Source organism: Artemia franciscana, chromosome 1, assembly GCF_032884065.1.
Source record: "Artemia franciscana chromosome 1, ASM3288406v1, whole genome shotgun sequence".
NCBI lineage: Eukaryota > Metazoa > Arthropoda > Branchiopoda > Anostraca > Artemiidae > Artemia > Artemia franciscana.
This window is the reverse complement of record NC_088863.1, coordinates 67058516-67083831: the sequence shown is the minus strand read 5'-3', so window position 1 is coordinate 67083831 and position 25316 is coordinate 67058516. Positions and strand designations below refer to the sequence as shown.

The following is a 25316-nucleotide window of genomic DNA, read 5'->3' as shown; positions in this document are numbered from 1 at the left end:
CTTTACTATGCACTGATTCATTCTAATTTAATGTTTTCATCCCTTGTTTATCTTGACACATTTAATTCTCATATTGAACCACTTCAGAGACAACAGAACAAAGCTTTGTGGGTCCTTAACAGTTACTTCCATCCTCTAAATTATTTCCACCGAAATTTTCAGCAGATTCTCTGTATTGCTTCCTTTATATCCCTCCTTTAAGACATTTTGTGAGTGTTGAATCCATCCTCTTCAAACTGAAGTATGACCGTGGTTTGCTTCCCTCGTTTTTTCATTCCTCGTACCTTTTCCCACTTAAAAGCATTGAGCACGGACATCTAGTTAAAAATTTTAATAATTTGTATCAGCCAAGAATAATAAATGAAAGATCGAAATTTTTACTTCGAAACTCGGTAATTCGGTATTGGAATATTTATAAGTCTAAATTAGATACTTCAAAATCAATTCAAACAACCAAAAGAAAACATAAATTTATGTTGATATATCGAATTTTATTTGTGCTAGGCGAGTTGTTGTTAGTTAATGCGGATCGCCTTCGGGATGTTAAGTGTGTTCCCATTTTATTTGGTTTTTGATGATATTGGACCTGAGCATTCTCCAGGGTTCTTGGTATCTTTTATTTTTTTATTATTTTTTTATTTTATATTTATTTCGCTGGACCTGTCAATAGTGCTGTTGACCAGGCAATGAAGGGTGAATATATATAATTACACTTGTATGAACTGCATGTAGTGAATTATGGATGTTGTATTTATTTAAAAAAGTTTTTCTTATCCTGTTGATTATGAGTTTGTCTTCTCAGCCGGGCTCTGGAAATTTTGCTGTTTCTGTTATTATTAATATAAACCTGAACCTGAAAAGTTCCTAATTCTAAAGTGCATCTGGAACACCCCAATATTGCCACTGTAAGAAAATCGGTTACTAGCTTGATTAATTTTCGACGGGGGAGGAGTCTTGCACACTAATGGAAAAACATCTTGTTTTATAAGATTTTTTTATTCAAATATGCATCGCTTGAAAAAACAAAAAAAACTCTTGTATAATCAATTTGGAGGAGCTTGACTTCTCCATATGCGAATGTCATTCGTCATTTTTGCAGTACTTTTAGTTGCATCTATTTTCTAACAACCGCCGGGATAATTCAAAAAACATGATTGAACTGTTTATTGGGACTAGAAAGAAAATAATGTACCACACTGATAGGAGGAAATCAATTGAGATAGGAAATGAAGTTAACAGCTGGTTTCGTATTAAATCAGTAGTTAAGCAGGGTTGCGTTCTAACCCCATCTGTATGGATCACTTTGATAAACTTTGTCTTAAGGAACCCAGCAAAGGGAATGGGAGAGCGCGGAATCAAGTGGGATAGTAAAACTCTTTTAGAGTTAGATTATGCTGATAATTTGAGAGTCATAGATAAAAGTGTTAGCAAAATGAATGAAATGTTAGAGGTTTTGCCAGTTCAGTGTGCTAGAATAGGTTTGAAAATTAATGTCAAGGAGACAAAGTCGCAAACACTAGGAATAAGTGAAGATGGAGAGTAGATATCGGATAATGAAGAGATCGATCAAGTGAGCAGCTTTTCTTACCTAGGTAGCATTATTAGTAAAGACAGTGGGTGCAGTGAAGTTTTTAAAAGTAGAATAACAAAGGACCGGGATGATTTATCAAAGTTGAAAAAAGTTTTGAAGAAAAGAAAGATAAGTCTCCGAACCTAGATTAAATATTGAAAATACAGTGAAGAGATAAGTCGGATATGATTCTGAAGAATAGTCACTTCGAAAAACATAGGAGGATTTACTGCAAGTTGTCTAGATAAATTGCCTACAGATTGCTTTGGGTATCCGGCTTTTTGACTTTATCTCAAATAGTAAGCTGTACCAAAAAAATGGTTCAATCCCACTTTCTACGGCAACAATGCGAGAAAGGGTGAGAAGGCAAGGACGCATTTTACGGAAAAAGAACGACAGACTGCCAAATATTGTCATTGTCGGCCAATCGTAAAAGGCCAAACGAAAAGCAGGTTGTACCAGAATAAGGCTGGAGGATAACGTAAGGTAGGACTTAAAGGAAATGGGAGCTTTTTGGAAGGATATAAAGATGGAGGCTATGAATAGATTGGGATGGAAGAGGAGCGTTGTTAGCTGTGTCGACCTCAGGCCACTTGGTCCTGCAGCAAGATAGTAGTACTAACAGTAGTGGTAGACACATAGTAGGGATGGACTAAGAGGGAAGAGCTAGATGGGTTGGGGATTTGCTACGACTAATCATAATGAATTTCTCCGCAAATACCTATCTCAAGGATCCAGATTTTCCACAAAAACACAAAATATTAAACTTATTTATAAAAAAATATTCCATATATATATATATATATATATATATATATATATATATATATATATATATATATATATATATATATATATATATATATATATATATACTAGCTGTTGGGGTGGCGCTTCGCGCCACCCCAACACCTAGTTGGTGGGGGCGCTTCGCGCCCCCCCCAAGCCCCCCCGCGCGCGTAAGTCGTTACGCGCCATAATAGTTACGCGCCATTGTAGTTGTGTCCCTATGTCCCACCTGTGAATATAGATATATATATATATATGGTTTTAACTACGTAAAACTTGCGAATATACAACATTCTTTGCTGTCCCATTGTCTTTGCATATAAATAGATTGTCAGGTTATCCCCCTGTTTCCCCCGGTGTCCCCGTTGTAGTTGTGTCCCTGTGTCCCGGTCGTCATTTATATTCCCTGTGTCCCGGGTCCCGGTCATCATTTGTATCCCGCTGTCCCGGTCTGTATATACATTCGTTTTTTAGTTTTGTTTTTCTCCTTTATTTTTTTCCTTTTTTTTTCTTTTTTAGCTTATTTAGATTTTTAGATTTTTTAGTTTTTTTTATTAGTTTTTAGTTTTTATTTCTTTTTAGTTTTTTTGTCCCGGTCGTCATTTATATCCCCCTGTTTCCCCCGGTGTCCTCGTTGTAGTTGTGTCCCTGTGTCCCGGTCGTTATTTATATTCCCTGTGTCCCGGTCGTCATTTGTATCCCGGTGTACCGGTCTGTATATACATTCGTTTTTTAGTTTTGTTTTTCTCCTTTATTTTTTTCCTTTTTTTTTCTTTTTTAGTTTATTTAGATTTTTAGATTTTTTAGTTTTTTTATTAGTTTTTAGTTTTTTTTTCTTTTTAGTTTTTTTGTAGTTTTTACCTTCTTTTTAGTTTTGTTAATTTTTTTTTTTTTACTTGTGTTTTGGTCGTCATTTATACTCCCTGTGTCCCGGTGCTTTGTTGATTGCTAATCGAACATTCCTTTTGTCCTGGTCGCTTTCTCTTTGAGTGTCGTCATTTATTTTTTTCTTTTTTAGTTCTTTTAGTTTTTACCTTTTTTAGTTTTTTTTTAGTTTTTAGTTTTTTTAGTTTTTTACCTTTTTTTAGTTTTTTTAGTTTTTTAGCTTTTTTATTTTTTTTATTAGTTTTTAGTTTTTTTGTAGTTTTTGCCTTTTTTTTAGTTTTTTTAGTTTTTTAGCTTTTTTATTAGTTTTTAGTTTTTTTTGTAGTTTTTGCCTTTTTTTAGTTTTTTCAGTTTTGACGTCACCTGATCCAGTTTTTTCAGGTGACGTCACCTGATCCACGATCCACAGATCCACAGACAACTTATTTTTATATATATAGATAGTTTTTTTTTTTTTACTTATGTCCTGGTCGTCATTTATACTCCCTGTGTCCCGGTGCTTTGTTGATTGCTAATCGAACATTCCTTTTGTCCTGGTCGCTTTCTCTTTGAGTGTCGTCATTTATTAGTTTTTTCCTTTTTTTTTAGTTTTTTATTGGTTTTTACCTTTATTTTAGCTTATTTTTCAGTTTTTTCCTTTTTTTTAGTTTTTTTTTATTTTTTATTTTTTTTAGTTTTTTACCTTTTTTTAGTTTTTTTAGTTTTTTTAGTTTTTTAGCTTTTTTACTTTTTTTATTAGTTTTTAGTTTTTTTTTGTAGTTTTTGCCTTTTTTTAGTTTTTTCAGTTTTTTTTTTAGTTTTTTATTGGTTTTTACCTTTATAGTTTTTTTAGTTTTTTAGCTTTTTTATTTTTTTTATTAGTTTTTAGTTTTTTTTTGTAGTTATTGCCTTTTTTTAGTTTTTTCAGTTTTGACGTCACCTAATCCAGTTTTTTCAGGTGACGTCACCTGACACATCCATCCATCCATCCACAGACAACTTATTTTTATATATATAGATATATATATATATATATATATATATATATATATATATATATATATATATATATATATATATATATATATATATATATATATATATATATATATATTCTAAGCAAAAATACATTCATAAATACAAAAATATACAATTAGCTCTCGTTTATAAGCATGACTGTGAACTACGACTCAGTAAAAACAATTATATATAATTTAATACTAATAGAAATCTATGATTACAATTTAAGCTTGTCGGCATTTTTAGTGGTGGGATTTCTTGAAAACTTCTAATTTTACAGTATCGACACCTTCAAGTTGTGCAGCAAGGTTTAATCGTAGATTTAGAATTTCGGAGGGTAAAACACTGAATTCAAAAGTGAAACACTGAAATTTGACAACAGCGTAGGATTTTTCATAAATAGAAATAGCAGATAATTTAAACAATGATCAGAGGAAAAGTCAAATCAGAAGAATGAATGAGGTTATTAAACTAGGCTCTGCTTTAATTTAAATATTTGATAGACTTATCAGTTTTAAGAATGTATACTTCAAAGGGGCCTTGCTAATAAAACAAAACAGTAAATTTGGAAGGGTGTAAACTAACCACCTACAAATAGCCTAGTCAAAGGTGGAATTACTGCTTGCTGTTTTTTTAATGCTCTTTCAAGACGTAATAGTTGTTCTATTCATAAATTCAGTAAAATTCTAGTTAATTGACTTTAGGTTTGGAAAATGAAGCTTTCAGGAATGGGTCTACAGGCTAAAGTAGCTTATGTCCTGGGAAGGTATTTTGAAGCAACTACCTCCACTCCTTCTCCCTCTAGAGGTCCCTGACCTTTGATAACCTTTAAAAATATGTGTGTTATAAAAGTGAAACCTTGCCAAATAGATCTTCTGCTTAATTAAAGTACAAAAAAATTGTTTTCAGCTTCATAACTGCTCAATTCCATTTAATAAGGTTTTAAAGATACATTTCCTAAATTTTGAACTAAAAAGATTGATATGGCTCAAAATTCTACTCAAATAACAAGAATTGCATTTTCAGAACTAAAGGCAGAGAAAAAGCAACTAGTAACTGAAAATTAACATAAAATGTTGTTTTGTCAAAATTTCAATAGGTCATGTCATGTAGGTATATTTCAGAGCCCTCTAGAGGGAGAAGGAGGGGAGTTGGGTACTTTAAAACACCTTCCTAGGACATACTTTAGCCTGTAGACCCATTTCTGAAAGTTTCATTTTCCTAACCTAAACCCTTTCCGAGATAGCAAGAAGTCAATTAACTAGAATTTTAACATAAATTCCATTTTAAACCCTTACTAGGCCTCAAAGATTGATATCCACTCTTATTCTTGAATAGCCTCTTATACTTTAATTAGGCCTAGTCAATAAGATAATAGTTATCTGGGTAAAATTCCAGTTTAGTGACTTTTTGCTATCTTGGAAAGGGGTTAGGCTAGGAAAATGAAATTTTCAGGGATGGGTCTACAGGCTAATCTATATCCTGGAAAGGTATTTTAAAGTACCCACATCCACTCTTTCTCCCTCTAGAGGGCCCTGAAATTTGCCTATATGACAGGTCTATACCTATTGAAATTTTGACAAAACAACATTTTGCGTTAATTTTTAGTTACCAGTCGCTTTTTCTCTGCCTTTAGTTCTGAAAATGCAATTCCTGCTATTTGAGTAGAATTCTGAGCCAAATCACAGTTTTTTTTTCAAAATTTAGGAAATAATAATAATGATAATTTATTTCTTACCCGCAACAACACTATAAAAGTATTAAAATGTGGAGTACAAACAATTAAATACACACAAAAAAGCAAAACATGCAAAAAATGAAAAGTAATATATCTGAAAAATGTATTCATATATCTTTAAAATCTTATAAATTAGGATTGAGCAAAGTTTTGAAGCTGAAAAACAATGTTGGTGTACTTCATCCAAGCAGAAGACCTATTTTTCAAGGTTTCACTTATATAACCCACATATTTTTACAGGTCATCAAATTTCAGAACCCTCTAGTGGGAGAGAGAGTAGTGGTAGGTACTTCAAAATACCTGCTCAGGACATACTTTAGCCTGTAGACCCAGCCCTGAAAGTTTCATTTTCCTAATCTAACCCCCTTCCAAGATAGCAAGAAGTCACTAAACTAGAATTTTACTATTATCTGGGACTATAGAAACAGATTTACTAATTAAGATTTTTTAGAAACATTTTGGCAACCTTCCTTATCCTAATTAGGAGGACCAGGTATAGCCATGGGTAATATCCAGATTGAATATGTATATTGCTATATTCTTTAGTTCCTCAGCTAAAGGAGGATCCAAACACCAAAAACTATCCATCTTTTCAAACCTCATTAAATATTTGGTAAATGTTTACTTTCATTCAAGTGCTCTAAAGTACATATTACTGCATATAGCAAGATTCTGATGATCATATATTGTTTCTTTGTCATTATTAGAGAGGTGCATCCATTTTTTAGCTTTCTCAAATCCCCCTCCAATGAGACTAAAAATGTGTAAAAGTGGGGTTGCTTACAGGTAACATTACCTTTAGATTGAAGTGTATTAGTCTATGAGTCCTGCTGGCAGTGGGGCAAAGTCTGTATTCTGTATTTATTTAATAAACCTTGCTTGATGTTTTTTTTTTTTTTGAATATTATCACTCCTTGTATAGAATACAGACCTCACCCCACTGCACACAGGGCTTATGGACTAATACATTTTGTTGTATAGGTAATGTTACATGTAAGCAAGCCCAATTTATGCATTTTTAGTTTACCCCAAGGAGGAGGAGGGTCAACCAGAAATGGATTTGCTTCTCTAATGATGACAAGGAAACAATATGTGATTGTCAGAATTTTCTTATGTGCAGTAATATTCACTTTAGAGCACTTAGAACAAAAGTAAATATTTACCAAATATTTCAAAGGTAAGGTTATTGAATGACATTAACAGATAATATTTATAAGTATGAAGAATAAACTGATGTGAGAATTTACCAAAAAAAACCTCAAGCAAGGTTTGTAATATGTTTTGCTCTAGAGGTAATGTTACCTGTAAGCAAGCCCACTTAACACATTTTTAGTTTGCCCCATGGAGAAGGAGGGTCAACCAGAAATGAATGCACTCCTAGAATTAGCATTTCTAAATACTATAGTATGAAAACTATTCTATTTGCAGCATAGTTACCAGTTTAGATAGCTTTTGACATAACTAAACATTTACCACACTTTTTAATACATTTATTTCCAATTCCGAGTAAAACTGAAAATTCAATGCTACCAAAAATTTCTTAAGTTTTTTGTACTGTAAAGAACTTGCAAAATATATATAACCATTCAATCACAATTTTTTGATGACTGCACTAAAATTAAGGTACTGATGATTCATCAGTATTTAAAAAAGCACTTTGTCTACTCCAGAGGGCCTAATTTAAAGGCTTTTGGTTTGAACAGGGTTTCAGTATGTAGGATTAAGTTATAAGTTTGATTTTTTATGATAAATTTGAGCCATATAGTACATTATAAGATGGAATTGTAAAAAGGATACAGAATATGGGTTGTTGAAATAGAATACAGCAAATTTCAACTGGAACTCAAAATTCATGGCTAATGAATCAGTAGCCCACAGTGACATAGATCAATAGATAGTAAGTAGATAGTAGTGGAGTGTATTGGTGTGCTTGATCTAGGATCTTTTGTCTGAGAGGGCAAGGGTTCAAGGTAAATGTGTTACAGTTCATATAATTGACTTACCAATAAAGTGAACGTACCACTTGATGCCTTTTTTATGCTCTTTACAAATATAATAATCACTTCTATCACAAATTCAAATTTAAGCACTATTTGAGTTCTTAAAAATGACAAATTTTCAATTAAAATATGAGTTATTGGCTGTTTTTGACAAAACAATATTATATTTTCTCAGCACTGTTTTCTCAGTTGTTTTCAACAAAATAATACTATATTTTCTCAGTGCCAAAATTATTTATAGTTAGGTTAGGTCAAAAGTGCTTAATTTTGAATCTATGATAGAAGCAATTATTATATTTGTAAAGAGCATAAAGAAAGGCATCACCTTATTGGTAAGTCAATTATATGAACAGTGATACTTTTACTGGGTTCAAATCCTAGTGTCCCCAATTATTTGTTTTTTTGGTAGGGGTTGCTAGTTTGACTCTGTATGCTCAGCCAGAGTCAACCCAGCTCTAAATGGGTACCTGGAAAAATCTGGGGAAGGTAAACAGAAAGGGCATGCAAATGCACAGGGCATTTGGCCCCTAACCTCCCATTGCACTTCCTGGCTGAAGGGCCAAGAAACGGAGATTAGCACTGCTTGTAGGGACTGTAAAGTTCAATGCTGTATTTTTAGCTTTTTTTTTATTAAATCAGTACTAGAACAATCTATTGCCTTATGAATTGGATTTTACACACACTAATCTAAACTTATCTAAACTTTCTCTGCGGGGAAATAGTTGTCTTTGGAGGGTCAGTCTATATGTAAGTAGACACTCTTCTCCCTGCTAAAGCCACATATAGGAGATGATCACCCACCCATAAAAGTCAGCTACTTTACAGGATGAATAATGCATGATATATATTGCACAATATTTAATTCAAAATTTATAGCAAAATGTATCTTGTATTTAACAGATCTCTCTATTAATGGTTTCCACATGGGCAGAAATGTTATTTGGTAATGGAAAAATATCATGGTTGGGTATGTTGGTTGAAACTTATAACTAAAAATTCAATGCTACCAAAAAAAAAAATCAAGTTTTAAAGGACTCTAAAGATCTCACAAGATATTTTATAACTATTCAATGACAGTTTTTAATGGTGACTGCACTTTTAATGGTGACTAAAACACTTTCTACTCCAGAGAGCATAATTTAAAGTCCTCTGGTTTGAAAAGGGTTTCAGTATGTGGGGGAAAGTTTGGAGGTATCAGTTTGAATTTTGATTATAAGTTTGAGTTACTGTATATTATATATTATAAGATTGAGTTATAAAAAGGATACAGAAAATGGGTTTTTGAAATAGGATCCAGCAAATATTCACAGGGGCTCAAAATTAATGGCTTATGAATCAGTAGTCCATGGTGATATTGATCAATAGGTGGTAAATCAGTAACATTTAATACAAAATTCAAGAAAAATGTACATTTGAAAGAAAAGGTGAATGGAGGTTTTTTGCAATCTTGGGGGTCTATCATAGTTGCTCAATGCTTTTCAAAACTAATTGCAGCTTAACTCATCTTAACTCATTCAGTCATTTGCATATAGAGGGGTTCTGATCATGAAAAAGGAATGAAACGATTGAATTTGTGTGAATTATAATGAAAGCTCCCAACATAAAGGTTCAGGTTACCAAAATGACAGGAATACTGTCTTTTTTAAATTTCTGCAGATGATAGGCTAACAATATATTTTAACAGAAGATTTCCAAACAGTCCATGGTCTGAAAATAAATTTTTACAACAGTTACATAAATGAATTGGCTGATTATGAACAACTATAGTGTAATAAAATTTATAGTGGTTACAACTATAACATAAATAATGCTAACACATAATAATAGTATCATTTATAGCAAAAATTCTAACAGCTATAATACATAACAATGCAAATAAACTATAAAAATAAATGAAAATCCTAACAAATATTAGAAACAAAGATTTCAGTAACAAAGAACTGTAACACATGAAAATCCTAACAACTATAACATGTCAAAATGCTAACAACTATTAAATATAAAAATGTGAACAACCATAACACATAAAAATGGAAACATCAATAGTGCATAAAAATGCTAACAACTATAAACACATAAAATGCTAACATCTACAACAGATAAAAATACTAAGAACTATAATATAAATTATAGTAGTAGCAACTATAAAACATAATAGAATAGAATACTACTTTATTATAAAGCAAACTCTCACAGCATAAAAACTGCCAAACTTGTTGCCTTCAGTCAGCTAGCTTACATTGTATACAAAAAGAAACATAGGTATGTATAAGTGAAGTATTGAAACATTACCTACAGCAATGAACCAAACTGACCTATCAAATGAAATGAGTACAATGAATAAAAATGTGGGCTCAAGTACACAAACGTATGTAAGTAAAATGTGAGTAAAATAAGTAAAAGTAAGTAATATAAGTAAAATGAATAAAAATGAGGGCATGAGTAAAAACATAAGTACATTATAAAAACTGTACAGCAATAAATCCAAATGGCCTGTCAATTAAAAATGAAACAAAAAAAACTAACACATTAACGATACAAACTAGACCTACCCTGCCTGAGCAACGTGAAGTGTTGCAGCAACCTTTGTCCAGCTTTGCCTAATAAAGTGTTGCAAGAGCAACACTTCGGTTTTGTTTCTTTGCTATCAGTTAAACGCTGAGGTTGTCAGCCCATTGAAGCTTTTAAAACATTATGTTCAAAGAAGAACGCGATCAGTAATCACATGATTACTGATCGCGGGTACACCGTGGTACCCGCCGGGCGTGCCCCTTAAATTGCGGGGACAAGGTAACCAACCCTCAACACTTCCCTTACTTTTCTATTCATTATAACGTATCCAGTGAAGCATTAGCCAGGTGAAATTGTTTCCCAAGACAATAGAAAAAACGGGTAATCACGTGTGAATAATTCCCAAGCTGATTTTACATCGCCCTTGTGCTATTCAGTGAAGTGACGTCACCACCGTTAGTCACGTAGGCACTTTTTCGGTGAAATCATCAGGCAGTGTTGCCAGAGCATCGTGGCGAAGTGATTCAGACATCTTTTTGGCCCACCTTCCTTAAATTGCGGGGTAACGGTTCAAAAATAGCCAGACGACATTTCGAGCTCGAAACACTCGGCACAACTATTTGATTTGCGACCAAACAAATGAACCAACCACCATGTTCTGTTTGCAGTCAAAATGTAACCAAAAGCAGCAGTGGTGCAAAATGCACGAAATGCCATAAGTGGTGCCATCTGACTTTGCGGAAAAGACAAAATACTCACGTGAACTAGCAAGCATCTTTGTTTGCCCTAGCTGCAAGCCTGCAAATACAAGCTCACCTGCATCGGGAGCCAAAACCCGATCGAACCCAGTAGTAGCCCCTAGTCCAAATCTACCACCAAAAAACAACTCAACTCCAATCAGCACAAACAACGATATGCTAACAACATCCAGAGGCAACAACAACATCTTGGATCAGAGCTTGGGACAGGGAAACGCCACCTTACCTGAAGCGGTCGAGCTCAGCACTGCAAATGAACCATGCAGCTACTGTCATCTACCGACAGAAAACTCCACGGCCATCAAATGCTTTTTCTGTGGTGAATACGAGTACGCGGGATGTAGACAATTAAACGCCGATCTATTTCTAACAATAAAGGGCCTAGATCCTGATTCACGTCTTTTCAAATACGAATGCGAGAGCTGCAACAAAAGAAACGTATCGTTCCTGCAGCTAAAACTGAGGGAAGCGCTCCAGTTAAATGCACCCAGTCCTTTGCTCCCAGCTCCTGTTCCAATGGAAAGCACCATCCAAAGCTGTGATACTACTGTTGATGTGATACTGAAGGCAGATAAGGAAAAACAACTTAGAGAAGGAAAACAGACTTGTTGCGATTTTTGGTCTCCTGGAGTCAGAAGACACCTCTGACACAGACTTGGTGATCAACCTAACTATAGAGAATGATTTGGGAGCTCACCTGCAGCACGACGACATTCGTGAGGTCGTACGCGTGGGAAGTCAAATAAATGGCAGTAAGCCACGCGTCTTAGTAGTCAAACTGAAGGACTCAATCAACACAATCAAGAAGCAACAGAAGATTCTCAGCACAGCCCCAAATCTAAGAAAATCGACCAACAAACTTGTAGAAAACCAGGTCTACATAAACCCTGATCGAACACCAATGCAAAGGGCACAATTGGCACAACAGCGTCGAGCTAAGGTCAGCAAGTACAGCAACACTCTAGCGTTACTGGAAGCACCAATCCCAGGTCCAACTGGAACCAGAGAATGAGACAACAGGCGAGACCATCAAATGGTCCCAGCCAACGACAGCCCCAAAATTGACGAGGAAAAGGCCCAAGCCATACAAATGAATCCAAAAAAATAAAATGCCTCTATTTCAACGCTGACTCTCTCTTAAACAAAATGGAGGAAGAAAAGCAGGTTATCAAACTGGAAAATCCGGGACCTGGTTGAGGGCATTGAATCTGACATCCTTCTCTACGCGGACGCCACGAAGCTCTGTCGTGTCATCTCGTCATGTGAAGACATTCACTACCTGCAGGCGGATCTCCAACGAATCGATGACTGGATGAAGAAGTGGATCACGGAAATCAATACCCAGAAAAGTCATATCCCCACTCTGGGTCCACAAAACTTTTCTTCCTCATACTTTCTTGGTTCTGCTGCACTCACTCTTAGTAAAGAAGAAAGATACCTAGGCGTCTTAGTGGATTCTGAACTGAACTTCAGTAGCCACTATGAAGCTGTCAAGAAGAAACTTCTCGTGCGAGGACGACAAAATGCTTGCTATGCTCTATAAGTCCCTTGTCTGCCCGATTCTTGAGTATGGACATTGTTCTACAAGACCATACTACAACAAGGACATAGATGCTCTCGAAAATGTTCAGAGGAGGATAACTAAATTCTCTCCCAGGTTACGCTTCCTTCCCTACGAAGAGCAGCTTAAAAAGCTTGAAATCCCAACCCTCGCCTATAGATTCCATCGTGGTAATCTTATTGAAATGTACAAGCTCTGCAATGGAGCCTATGATAACGTGCCAGCCCAGAGAATCGTGCAGTTCAATAAAAATCATCTCCGAGGACATCAGTACAAAGTAATCTGCTCCACAAACCTACTGACATTCAAGAAGGAAGTTGATGTATATTATTCAAGTGACATTTTCTCCTTGTGCAAATTTAGAAGAAATGCAAATTAAGATTTTTGTTTTGTTGAGGCTTAACGGCCTGCCATCAAATTTGCGAATATATATATTTATTTATTTATTTATTTATTTATTTGATCAAAGGATATTCCTCAGCATTGAAAAAACAAGAATAACGAAAGGATATTAAAAGAAGGGACTATATTGACTTTGCAGCCAGTTGAACTTAACCTTTTCAATTATAGACATCATGACAGATGAAAGCTTAGAACAATATCTTATATAATGCAGTTGGTATTATAAAGCTATCTGTAACTTTTCAAGATCAAATACCATAAACGACACTATTAATTATGAAGTAATTACTATGACATATTTTTTATCAGCTCATCACAAGCTATCAATAATACCGGAAGAAGGAACTAAATTGACTTTGCAGCCAGTTGAATGTTATCCTTATCAATCGTAGACATCATGATGGATGAAAACTTGAAACAGTATCTTATATGATCTAAATGGTATTATAAATCTATCCGTAACTTTTCAGGATCAAAATACCATAGATGACACTCTATTAATTATTACGAAACTGCCTCGTTGTTTTACGTTATCGTTTGTACCTATTGCATAAGCACTTAATTCTAGGTTACAGTGAGTATGGGTAGGCTACACCAACTAGCAAAAGTTACAAAACCCTCTTCACTGAAGATGATTTTAGCCTCACAGGCGGTTATTACTTATAAGTCCCCTACATGTCTTGCCACTGGAACTATCTCAGTCTTACCATCAAATACACTGGAAACAAATAATAGGTACACCAGATAGCAAAATTTGCAACTTACAAGTCCCCTACATGTCTCACAATTGGTATTGGCCTATTTTTGGTTTCAGTGTGTACCTTACTACTGAAGTTGTCAACCCCTTGAAATTCTCCAACTGGTATATCTCATGAAGGAATTTTCGTACCAAAAATTGATGAGATATACTTTCGTCAGCTCATCACGAGCTATAATACCAAAAGAAGAGACTAAATTGACTTTGCAGCCAGTTGAACTTTATCCTTTTCAATCGTAGACATCATGACAGATCAAGACTTGGAATAATATCTTATATAATCTAGTTTTTATTATAAAACTATCTGTAACTTTTCAGGATCAAAATACCATAGATGAAACTCTATTAATTATTACGAAACTGCCTCATTGTTTCACGTTATCATTTGTACCCATTGTGTAAACACTTAATTCTATGTTACAGTGAGTATGGGTACACCAACTAGCAAAAGTTACAAACCCCTCAGTGCTTTCATTGTTTTACGTTATCGTTTGTAACTGTTGTGTAAACACTAAATTCTTGGTTACAGTGAGAATGGGTAGGCTACACTAACTAGTGAAGGTTACAAACCCCTCTCCATTGAAGATGATTGTAGCCTAACAGACGATTATTACTTACAAGTCCCCTGCATGTCTTACCAATGGAACCAATTGGTCGTACCATCAAATACAACGGAAACAAATAATAGGTACACCAAGTAGCCAAAGTTGCAAACCCCTTATTGCCGAAGATGATTATGGTCTAACAGTCGACTGTTTCTTACAAGTCCTCTACTTGTCTCACAATTGGTATCAGCCTATTTTTGGTTGCAGTGTGTACCCTACTACTGAAGTTGTCAACCCCTTGAGACTTTCAAACTGGTATATCTCATGAAAGAATTTTTTACCAAAAAATGAATGACATATACTCTGATCAGCTCATCAAGAGCTGTCGATTGCCATCGAAAAAAAAATTCTATCTGTGTTAGTTCAAAAGTTGATTTTTTTGCTGTTGGCCAACTTTTTAATGTCACCACTTAGAAAGGAGCAAAGGATAAGCTCCAATTTCTTTTGCAATGACAGAACTTTTAAAGTTTAAGAGGTACATCTGATAACATTTCTCTACCTCAATCCCAAGTCTGAAAAAAAAACAAATGATAAGCCCAGCCGAAATCACGGCAGCACTTTCGGACCCGTGGGAAAATGCCGGGAAATTACATTTTTTGCTTCTGTAAATTTGTCTATTTATCACTCAAAGAAGATATAGTGGCTGTGGGGCCGGGAAACTGCCGCATATATTTAACACTTATAGATTTTAGTCCAAATTCAATTTGAAAGTGGTGCCTGCCTGCTTGAACGGAGCTTTCCATTCGAAAGCAGAAACGTGGTTTGATGAAACAAAAGCTTGGCTGCACAACTTCAGATGCTCCTCTCTGACATAGGCTATATAACTCCACTTCATTTCGCACACCATAGGCTCTGGCTTGTGGACAAAACCATCCTTTTTGGCCCCAGGCAAGAGTTCTGCAGAGCTTTCCAAAATGTAATGTCATATTCATCAATCCGGCCTGACGTCCACACTTTCTGTAAAAACCGCACAGGTTGGACCCTTACCAGTTTCCAGGAATAAGCTGAGATCGGCGGCATAGGAAAAAAAAAAAAAAACAGGCCAAAACCAAAGTGTTGCTCTCGCAACACAATGATACATTAACATGATGAATCACAAATTTCATTGATTTATAATTTCAACAAAGTATAAAGCTCTTTCTGTAAAGCTCAGTTCTTGCATTAATTGGTTTTAAAACCAAAAACTTTTGTGCTTTTAATTGTAGTAAATCAAAATAATAGATGCAATTTTATTGACTAGAAAATAGAATACATTAAATTCATTCAGCAATGTTTCAACTAAAACATTATGACTAACCAGATCATAACCCTTTTGGAGGTCAATTAAAAGGAGACTGAGTCAGGTATCTTGCTCATCAAGTAATTTATATGCAGTAGTAAGGAGACCAATCAGGTAATGTGTTTTGCTGATAAACCTTTCATGTTTCTGAATTATTGTTCATCAATAAGTACTAGGACCATGTTTTTAAGCCAGTGTGCTGTGAAACTATTGTACAGTTTAGAGAATATTGGTGTTAGTTTAATCGGCCATACCCCATAAAAATCCAACCTAACACCTTTCTTCTGTATGGGTGTAATGTATCCTTTTTTTTAGCACTTAGGGGATGAACCACTTCTAGTTATTTTATTAAAAATATTGATAAAGTTTTCGATAACTTATCAGGAAATGCTTTTACTAAATCAATTGGGATGTCAAGGAGGCATATTGAAGTTTTCTTTAGTTTACTTGTTTTCGCCTCAACATCAACAGGCTCTATTACAGGGATATCCTAGTGCTGGGGGTTGGGGAATATTACATGAGAGCAGGAAGGATTTGTATAGCAGCAGCAAGGTGTTTATTTAGTTTGTTAGCTGTAGTTTCAGGGAGAACATCAAGATTAAAGTCAACATCTTTGACTGTTTTATCACTGATTTTCTTGACTGTATTATGCAACTGCTTTGGCTTTCCTTTAAAGAGTTCATTTACTTTATCACGTTAATACTGGGCTGAAGGTATCTGAATCCGCATAAATAAGAATTTAAATAAGAAAAATGCTATCAACTATAACAGGTAACAATACTAACCACTATAATGCAGTGGTAACAGCTACAACATATAAAAATTATAACAACTATAACACATAACAAATCAAAAACTATAATGCCTAAGAATGCTAACAACTAAAATATAAATCATATTGCTAACAACTATAGCTTAAACAATACTAACAGCTGTAACATATAACAAAGATAAAAACACAAATAATATTAATAACTGTAATGCACAACAAAGATAACACTAATAACAACAAAATATTCTAGCAATTATAACACATAACAGTGCAAACAACTATAGTTCATAAAAATTCCCACAGCTACAACACATAAAATGCTAACAACTATAAAACATTAAAATAGTAACAACCACAATAAATACTGTGGAAGCTGCAGTCATAACAATGGTCAAGTATGGTTCTGAATGCAGGTATTTCAGAAGACAAAAGAGTATTTGGTAGATATTTTTCAGAGGAATTGTGGGCTATAATGAGGGAAAGGCTTAGATCAATAGGATACGTTTTGCAGATGAGGGAAGACAGATTGTGAAAGATTTTGGTTTTTGGCCATCTGTGTAGGCCCTGAGAAAAAACAGGCCATCCCTGAATGGTATAGAAAGGGATACTTAGTAAAGATTTAAACGTAGTTAGCACTAGGGAGAGCGTCACAAAGAGAGCTTTGGCTGGGTTTGGATGGAGGAGGATCATGTGCAACTCTATTGGCCTTCGACTCAATGATGCAGTAATTTGTTAGTAATAATAGTGGTAAAATATTTAACTGCGTTAAATTGAACAGAAAATGAACATTCATCACAATGAACGATGATTTCAACTTTAAAACAAACATAAAATAAACTACTAAAAATAACTAGGGAGCTTGTGTCTCCTATAACTTGCTTTAGATTTTCACTCACATTTTACTCGAGACTCAATATACTGTTCATGTTTCAGAAGCTTTTGTCCGTATTTAAGCTTTCCTCTATTTAATGTAATTTCTTTCATTTAAAACTAACTGATTTTAATTGCTACAGATTGAACTTTAATGGGAATTCACTTAGGAATCGAATTTTTACACATTTTAAAGAAATGGATTGTAGAGGAATTAAGCAACGATTTAGAAATAAAATTTAATCTGCTATTGTGGATAAACTTTTTTTTTGTTGCAAAAAATTTAGTTTTTCAAGGTCTGAGCAGTATTTTAGTGTTTAAAATATGGAAGAAATTGAATTTTTTCCCCGCTTCTTTTTTCCCTGACCCTTCTGAGCCATATTTATGTATTGAAACCATTAATTTCTAGATTTTCTTTTTATTCGACCAGAACTAGGGAGTTTATAAAACATTATGACATTCCGTCTATAATTATCAAGACTGCATAATTGCCTAAATTTATATATTGCCCTTGCGCGTAAGTCGTTACGCGCCATATTAGTTACGCGCCATTGTAGTTGTGTCCCTGTGTACCACCTATGAATATAGATAGATTTATATATGTGTTTTAAACTACGTAAAACTTGCGAATATACAACATTCTTGGCTTTCCCATTGTCTGTGCATATACAAAGCCTTATGTACTAATAATGACGTCATATGCAAACGCTCTTTTTACAAAGAAACAAACATGCATACACACAACTCGTTTTTATATAGATAGATAGATAGATAGATACAATACAAATTAACTGCGTAAAACTTGCGAATATACAACATTCTTCGCTGTCCAATTGTCGCTGCATATAAATAGATTGTCAGGTTTACCGACCCTCGAACATGCAACGTACAATTGTCCATGGGAAAAACAATCAGTATTAAGATCTACACCACATTTTTCTAATGATTGACCTTGAGCTTTGTTAATGGTGATTGCAAATGCTAATCGAATTGGGAATTGCAATCTTTTAAATTGAAAAGGCAGATCCGTTGGAATCATGGGAATGCGAGGAATAAGAACAGCCTCAACCACAAAAAAGGCCCTGTTAAGATTGTAGCCTCTATTAGGTTTTCCATTGTTTGTTTTTTACGGCAAGTCACGTGCCATTGCAAAGCTTTGGTGGGTTGATATTTCTTAAAAGTATTATTGGTACGCCTATTTTTAGTTGTAGCACGTGTGGTGGAAACCCTGAAAGATCCACGGAATTCAAAATTCAGATGGATAATTAACCGCTTCATTTGGTTCCAAAACTGTGTCGACTGACTTGCAAAGGACTGCCTGGTCTCGAATCTTGGTCAAAACAATATTTTTGGTTTTGTGGACGTCTATATTTTTGGGTGCAAGAATCGCTCTTTCACTTAGCCATTTATTATTTTTATAATTGTTTAGAATATTCGGAAATACTTTTTCAATCAATTCATTTTTGGATGTCACTAAATTACAGAAATCAGCAGGTAGTTGTATACGTCCTGAAATTGAGTCTACTGGGAGCTTTCCGTTTCCAATTGCCAGCAATTTATCTGGAAATGTTTGACCAGAGTCATCGTTTTGCAATCGGACACGTATATTTGTAGTTAATTTTAATGTTTTTACGTGTGCCCATAAATTAGAATTTTTCAGGCAAGCATTAATTTCGTCTGCAGGGGTTGATCTAGGTATTATAGGTAATGTTTGCCTGAAATCTCCCGCAAGCAATATTAATGTGCTGCCAAAGGGTTTCGACTTCCCTCGCAAATCTTTCAAGCTTTGATCCAGAGTCTCGAGCGATTTTTTGTGTGCCATTGTGCACTCATCCCAAATAATAAGTTTGCATTGCTGCAATACTTTACCCATCCCAGATGATTTGGAAATATTGCACGTGGGAGATTCTGTAGAATGCAAATTCAGAGGCAATTTCAAAGCGGAATGAGCAGTTCTTCCACCAGGCAGCAATGTTGCGGCTATTCCGGACGACGCAATTGCCAACGCTATATCATTTTTTTGATCGAATTGATGCCAGAATCAGTTTTATCACAAATGTTTTACCAGTACCTCCTGGCGCATCCAAAAAGAAAATTTCTCCAACGTTGTTATCGACACAATGCATTATCGTATCATAAATGTCTTTTTGTTCCGACGTTAACTTGGAAATGTTATTTTGTACATACGACAATAGATCACTCGTACTGTAACTTTGTTCACGATCCAATTCTACAAATGTCGAAACAGCAGCGATACGGTTAGGTGAAGGCATTCCCAAATCCTGAAGAGGTTTGTTTGCCATACGTTCGCACAAATCTTCTATAATAACTAAAGTGTAGTTATAAATTTCTGATGTAAAATCAAAAGTCATATCTGACGTCTCTAACTGTTTTCGATGGAGTATATCTTCGGACATTTTTGACTTATATTTTTCCCATAACTCTGTAGGAGCTGATGGAGAGCAAGTTGTTAAAATGATGCCAAACAATGCACGAATTTGACTTAGAGTTGACGTTTCGCACGCGTCATTGATGCAGTTATCCCAGTGTTGGTAATTCTCCAGTAAATTCAGAGCTTGGCATGCACTACGGTAAGTGTCATGTATAGTACCGTTTACAGTTCGCAAATACTCAAAGGATGTCGGACCGGTACATTCACCAAAAGCAGGCGTAGAAAGAAGGATTCATGTTGATTGGGGTGAACGGTGTAGAGTCTTCCTATCGTGGTATCTTTGAAGATGGTAGGTTGGTCGTCGACTGACTTACCCTGTTTTCGACGTTCAAATACTTTATTTTTAGTATTCCACATGTAATACGAAGGCACTTCAGTATACAGCAGTTTTTTTGCAAAAGAATCATTTTTGCAAAGCGAAAAGAAAGCGGTTAACTTTGTATCAGGTGGATTCAGGGCTCTTTGTTGCACGTTGGTTTCCGATAAATACACACGTTGACCATTCTGTAAATGTACCGCTAAGTGAACAACAGCTGGACTACGTTCATGTATCGGAAATGAAAGAATTCGCCAAACAGCTTCAATACTGCTTATGTATCTTCCAGCCTGATATTGTACGATTTCGTCGATATCTTTGATTTCGGGCTGCAAGCCAAAAACTGCCATGTCACTGCCTTTGTTGACGTATTTACATATGTATTTGATTGCCTTTACGGAGTTACAGTATTCAACGTTTATGTGTGCATTAAATGTTTTTGATAATAATGGGGAATATGGAACAACCCACTGGTTATCTACTTCGATGGCGGTACCGTTACGCTTCTTTATTATTGCTGTTTTACCGCCATCTTCAGTAGATCTTCTTCTATATTGTGGGTAACCATCATTGCCAGTAATTGTGTTGGATACTAAAAGTCGAGGATATTGCTTTGTGCACCTTCCTTTGGCCATGCATGGTTAATTTTCGTTCAGTGCACCGCAAGGTCCATTTATCATATTTTTTACAATAATATCATGTAACCCCTCATCGACATTTTCATCAGGTATTTCAGCGGAAATCACATCATCAATTTCGTTCGAAGTAATTTTTTTATGTAGCCAGATTAGTATATTTGCGTGTGGCAAACCTCGTTTTTGCCATTCCACTGAGTACATCCAGCATCGCACTGACCCAAACACTTCAAGTTTTACTATGTAGTTTATCAGTGATTTCAACTTTTGCCGGAAGACACGGGCCGTAATGTCATGTCTAAGAACCGCCGATTGTCCTTGAAGTAAAAGCTGCCGTATCTCGTCCCAAGATTGATTACATGTAAATGTAATAAATAAATCTGGACGACCATAGAGACGAACATACGCAATAGCATCTTGAGCATATTCATGCATATGACGGGGACTGCCAGCATATGACGAAGGTAAAATTGTTAATCTTCCAACGTTTGTGGTATTACCGTCATTTACAATTGCATCTCGCAAATGAATGTATTGTTCAGAGCGGAGCTTGGTCTGATTCAGGCGGATATATAGCAAACGTTCTGATTCAATTTTAGCATACATATCAATGACGTATTGGTGAAACAATTGACGGCCTTTTAAAATATAATTTTCTTCATCCTGCCGAATCATTAGTCTATAGGAATAATAATGCATTGCACTGCATTTCTTATTCATTTCTTTGTTAGTGGCTGGATTCATCAATATAATATTAAAGTGATAGCCGTCGGCTCCATCCCAAAAAATGATAGGATATTGTAGGGCATCGTAGCATCGATGAGTTTCAGCAATTCTTAACAACTGAGCGTTTCGCTTATGAAGAATAATATCTCGAGGTAAAAACTGATCACCGACCATAACGATTGCCACTTCGTCGATAGTTGGAGCATTGTATGTACGCCCATGTTGGCCAGGAGGCGTTTTGTCAGCGGAAATAACAATTTAATGCGTACCAGTAGGCATCAAATCGAAAGCTGTTTTGAACAGACGCACTAAATTATTATTTTCGTGGAAAAGATGTTGCAATTGGGAAACGATTGTCGTTTCAACGTTGGGAGAAATTTCGCAACGTGCATTCAATTCAGAATTTCTATTACTGATGAAGTACAATTGTAAAAATTTATGATTTTTGCCTGAGAATGGTAGAAGGGACCCTGCTCTATGATAAATTTGCCCTTTTACTTTGAAAGTAGACATAAATTGATCTGGATTTTCGATTTGGGCTCCAAACGACGTCATTTGGAAACATGGGTTATATTTTCTGATTTGTGATAAAAAACGATTAGATTCTGACGTAGTTCCAGTAAGGAAAGTCTTCAATCGCTCTGGTGGTGCAGCCAATAGAGGAAGTTTAACTTTTCCTGAGGCGCAACACATTCCCATTGTTTCACCATTGAATTTCAAGGCCTTGCAATAGGGACAAATTTTAGACATAGTCCCGATCTGATCACGTCTACTCAAGCTATAATCATTGACTGGGCTGTACCTGAATGCCAGGCGATAACTTTCAGGTTGCTCTGATTCCTCGGCACGCTTTCTTTTCTTACTTTCTCTATCAGCAGCAAGCCTGATTTCTTGCTGCTCTTGTGATTCCTCGGCACGCATTCTTTTTTCACTTTTTCTTTTAGCAGCAAGTCTGGTTTCATGTTGCTCTGGTAGTTCCTCGGCATGCCTTCTTTTTTCACTTTCTCTTTTAGCAGCAAGTCTGGTTTCATGTTGCTCTGGTAGTTCCTCGGCACGCCTTCTTTTTTCACTTTCTCTTTTAGCAGCAAGTCTGGTTTCGCGTTGCTCTGGTAGTTCCTCGGCACGCTTTCTGTTCTTTCTTTCTCTATCAGCCTCAAGCCTGTTTTCTTGCTGTTCTTTTGATTCCTCGGCACGCTTTCTTTTCTTACTTTCTCTATCAGCAGCAAGTTTTTTGGCATAGACTCTTTGAGCATCTTCCTCGGCTGTTGCCATTATAAGTCCATCAGCCATTTTACAGTTAAACATTAATAGATTTCTCCGTGAACGCATGTCTTAAATACCTTTAATGACGTCACCGTCATAACAAAAATGACGACAACTAACTTCATGACGTCAGTCAACACACAAACATGACGTCACCCGACAGACCCACACACACACAGACAACTTATTTTTATTTATATAGATATGGCTGAGTGAGTTGGTGCACTAGATTCAGGATCAATTGTCTGAGAGGACAAGGGCTCGAATCTTAGTGTACCAAATTATTTAGTTTGGGATGGGGGTCAGTGGTGTGACTGTAAGCTCAGCCAGAGTCGACTTAGCTCTAAATGGGTACTGGGAGAAATCTGGGAGAGGAAGGGTGTGCAAAAGCACAGGATGGTTGGCCCCCAACCCCCCATTGCGCTAGAAACATTGCCAAGAAACAGAGATCAGCACTGCCATATTATTTGCCTTTTTTTATATATTAATTGTTGAATTTCCAAATTTTTCAAATTTTAAAGCTATATTTGGTTGTGCATAGTCCCAATTGGCCATTTAACAAAAAAACATCATTTTTACTTTCCTTGATACTTTCTGGAGAAGCATTATGCTTGAAAAAATTCTAAAGATCATCTTGTTCTTAGCAAGCTGTTTGCAGTACTTGTTTCCCAGTAAAAGAGAAAGTTAGTTATACGAACTGTTTGGAATGTTACTCCCCAAAGGCAAAGTTATTGGACCTTTCAACTTTTCTGAGTAATATAGCCATCTAAAAATTGTAATCGGGTAATCTGGGAGAGGAAGGGTGTGCAAAAGCACAGGATGGTTGGCCCCCAACCCCCCATTGCGCTTCCTGGCTGAAGGGCCAAGAAACAGAGATCAGCACTGCCATATTATTTGCCTTTTTTATGCATTAATTATTGAATTTCCAATTTTTTCCAAATTTTAAAGCTATATTTGGTTGTGCATAGTCCCAATTAGCCATTTAACAAAAAAAAAAAAAAAAAAAAAAAAAAAAAAAAAAAAATCATTTTTACTTTCCTTGATACTTTTTTGAGAAGCATTATGCTTGAATTATCTTGTTCTTATTCTTATTATCTATATCTTGTTCTTAGCAAGCTGTTTGCAGTACTTGTTTCCCAGTAAAAGAGAAAATCCCTAACATCATTAAGAGCTGCTCAAAGTTTCCCTTGATTGTCAAGCAGAGCAATTATTCATATCATTTTTGCAGGTTCTCAATGCAGTACTGATTGTCCTTGGAATACTTATAATAATGCCTCTAACTGTATGGTTCTGGCTGAGAGTCCCAAAAAAAGGTAGGCTACTTATTTATTTTTTTAAATTAAGAAACATTGCCATTTGCTTGATATAAAAATATACATGAAACATGAAATTTAAAATACATTTTTATGCATATTGGTTTTTCATTTGAAGCAAAGGCTGTTAGTTACTTTGGTAAAAAAAATAATCATTGATTAAAGACTTGGGACTGGTCTTGAAAGGCAGTGAAAGTGTAGTTTTAAAACTACTAAAGTTAATCAAGGACACTGATATTGATGGTATTAACAAATCACTATGACTTGCTTAGGGATTTTACTTATAGGAAGGAGACATTGAAATAATTCTACTAGGAGCGGGAATGTTGATGAAATTTGTTTTTAAAAGGAAACCCAATAATTCGTTATTATTACAAGATTTGCACCATTATTAGATTTCTGTCTTTCAAGGGCGAGAGAGGATGTGTTCCTCAAAATTCTTGTTAATGTCACTGGAAATCTGTTGATTTTTCCTCTGTTGCCAATTTGGAAAAATCCGTTCAGATTCTTGTCTTCACAACTCTATTTAAAGGGCCTTTCTGGATATTAACAAACGTTGGATGGAATCACAAGCAAATTTCCTCGTTATGTTTTTGGGGATCAGGATGAGATCTGAACTTACTCCTTTGACAAGAATAGGTTGACGGAGGATGTTCTTGTCTGAGGGAGGGATAGGTTGAGGGGGGATAGGTTGAAGGACTTGTAAAATAGACGCAAATTATTGTCCTACTATGTAAAGTCATGGGCCAGGCCAAACTTTATGGAGAGGAAGAAAGGGAGGTTAAAATTGTCTGAAATTGTTCAGACATTGTTCACAAGGAGTCATTGAGTCTCAATCAATTTTGCCGGGGGAGAAAAAACTGTTTTCATGATTTTGCCTCTTGGTAGTTTAATCTTGTTCAGACTTCTTTGTAAAACAGGGGAGGGGGTTCCTAAATACTTAGGAAATACTTTGTGAAAATTTTGGTCCAACCTGTCACTTCTTCATACATTGAGAAACGGTTATGGCTACTGTCATTACAACTGTTATTACCACTTTGCGTATGTCTACTTGTAAGGGAGGATAGGATATCAAAAGTCCTTGTCCCCAAGGGTTCTTGGTTGGATATAGTTCC

General features: G+C 35.4%; 1 protein-coding gene across 4 annotated transcripts in view; it reads left to right on the top strand.

Annotated features, from left to right (window-relative positions):
* Nucleotides 1-25316, top strand: part of LOC136033137 (neuropathy target esterase sws-like) — a 201282-nt gene that overhangs the window by 5909 nt on the left and 170057 nt on the right. For 2 of the 4 annotated variants that reach the window (XM_065713796.1, XM_065713805.1), the window contains exons 1-2: nt 4577-4705; nt 24117-24201. In XM_065713796.1, coding sequence (XP_065569868.1) covers nt 4697-4705; nt 24117-24201 — 94 coding nt within the window. In that variant the 5' untranslated portion in view covers nt 4577-4696. Of the gene's footprint in view, nt 1-4576; nt 4706-24116; nt 24202-25316 lie in introns of those variants that run through there. The other 2 variants (XM_065713778.1, XM_065713787.1) reach the window with 2 other exon arrangements.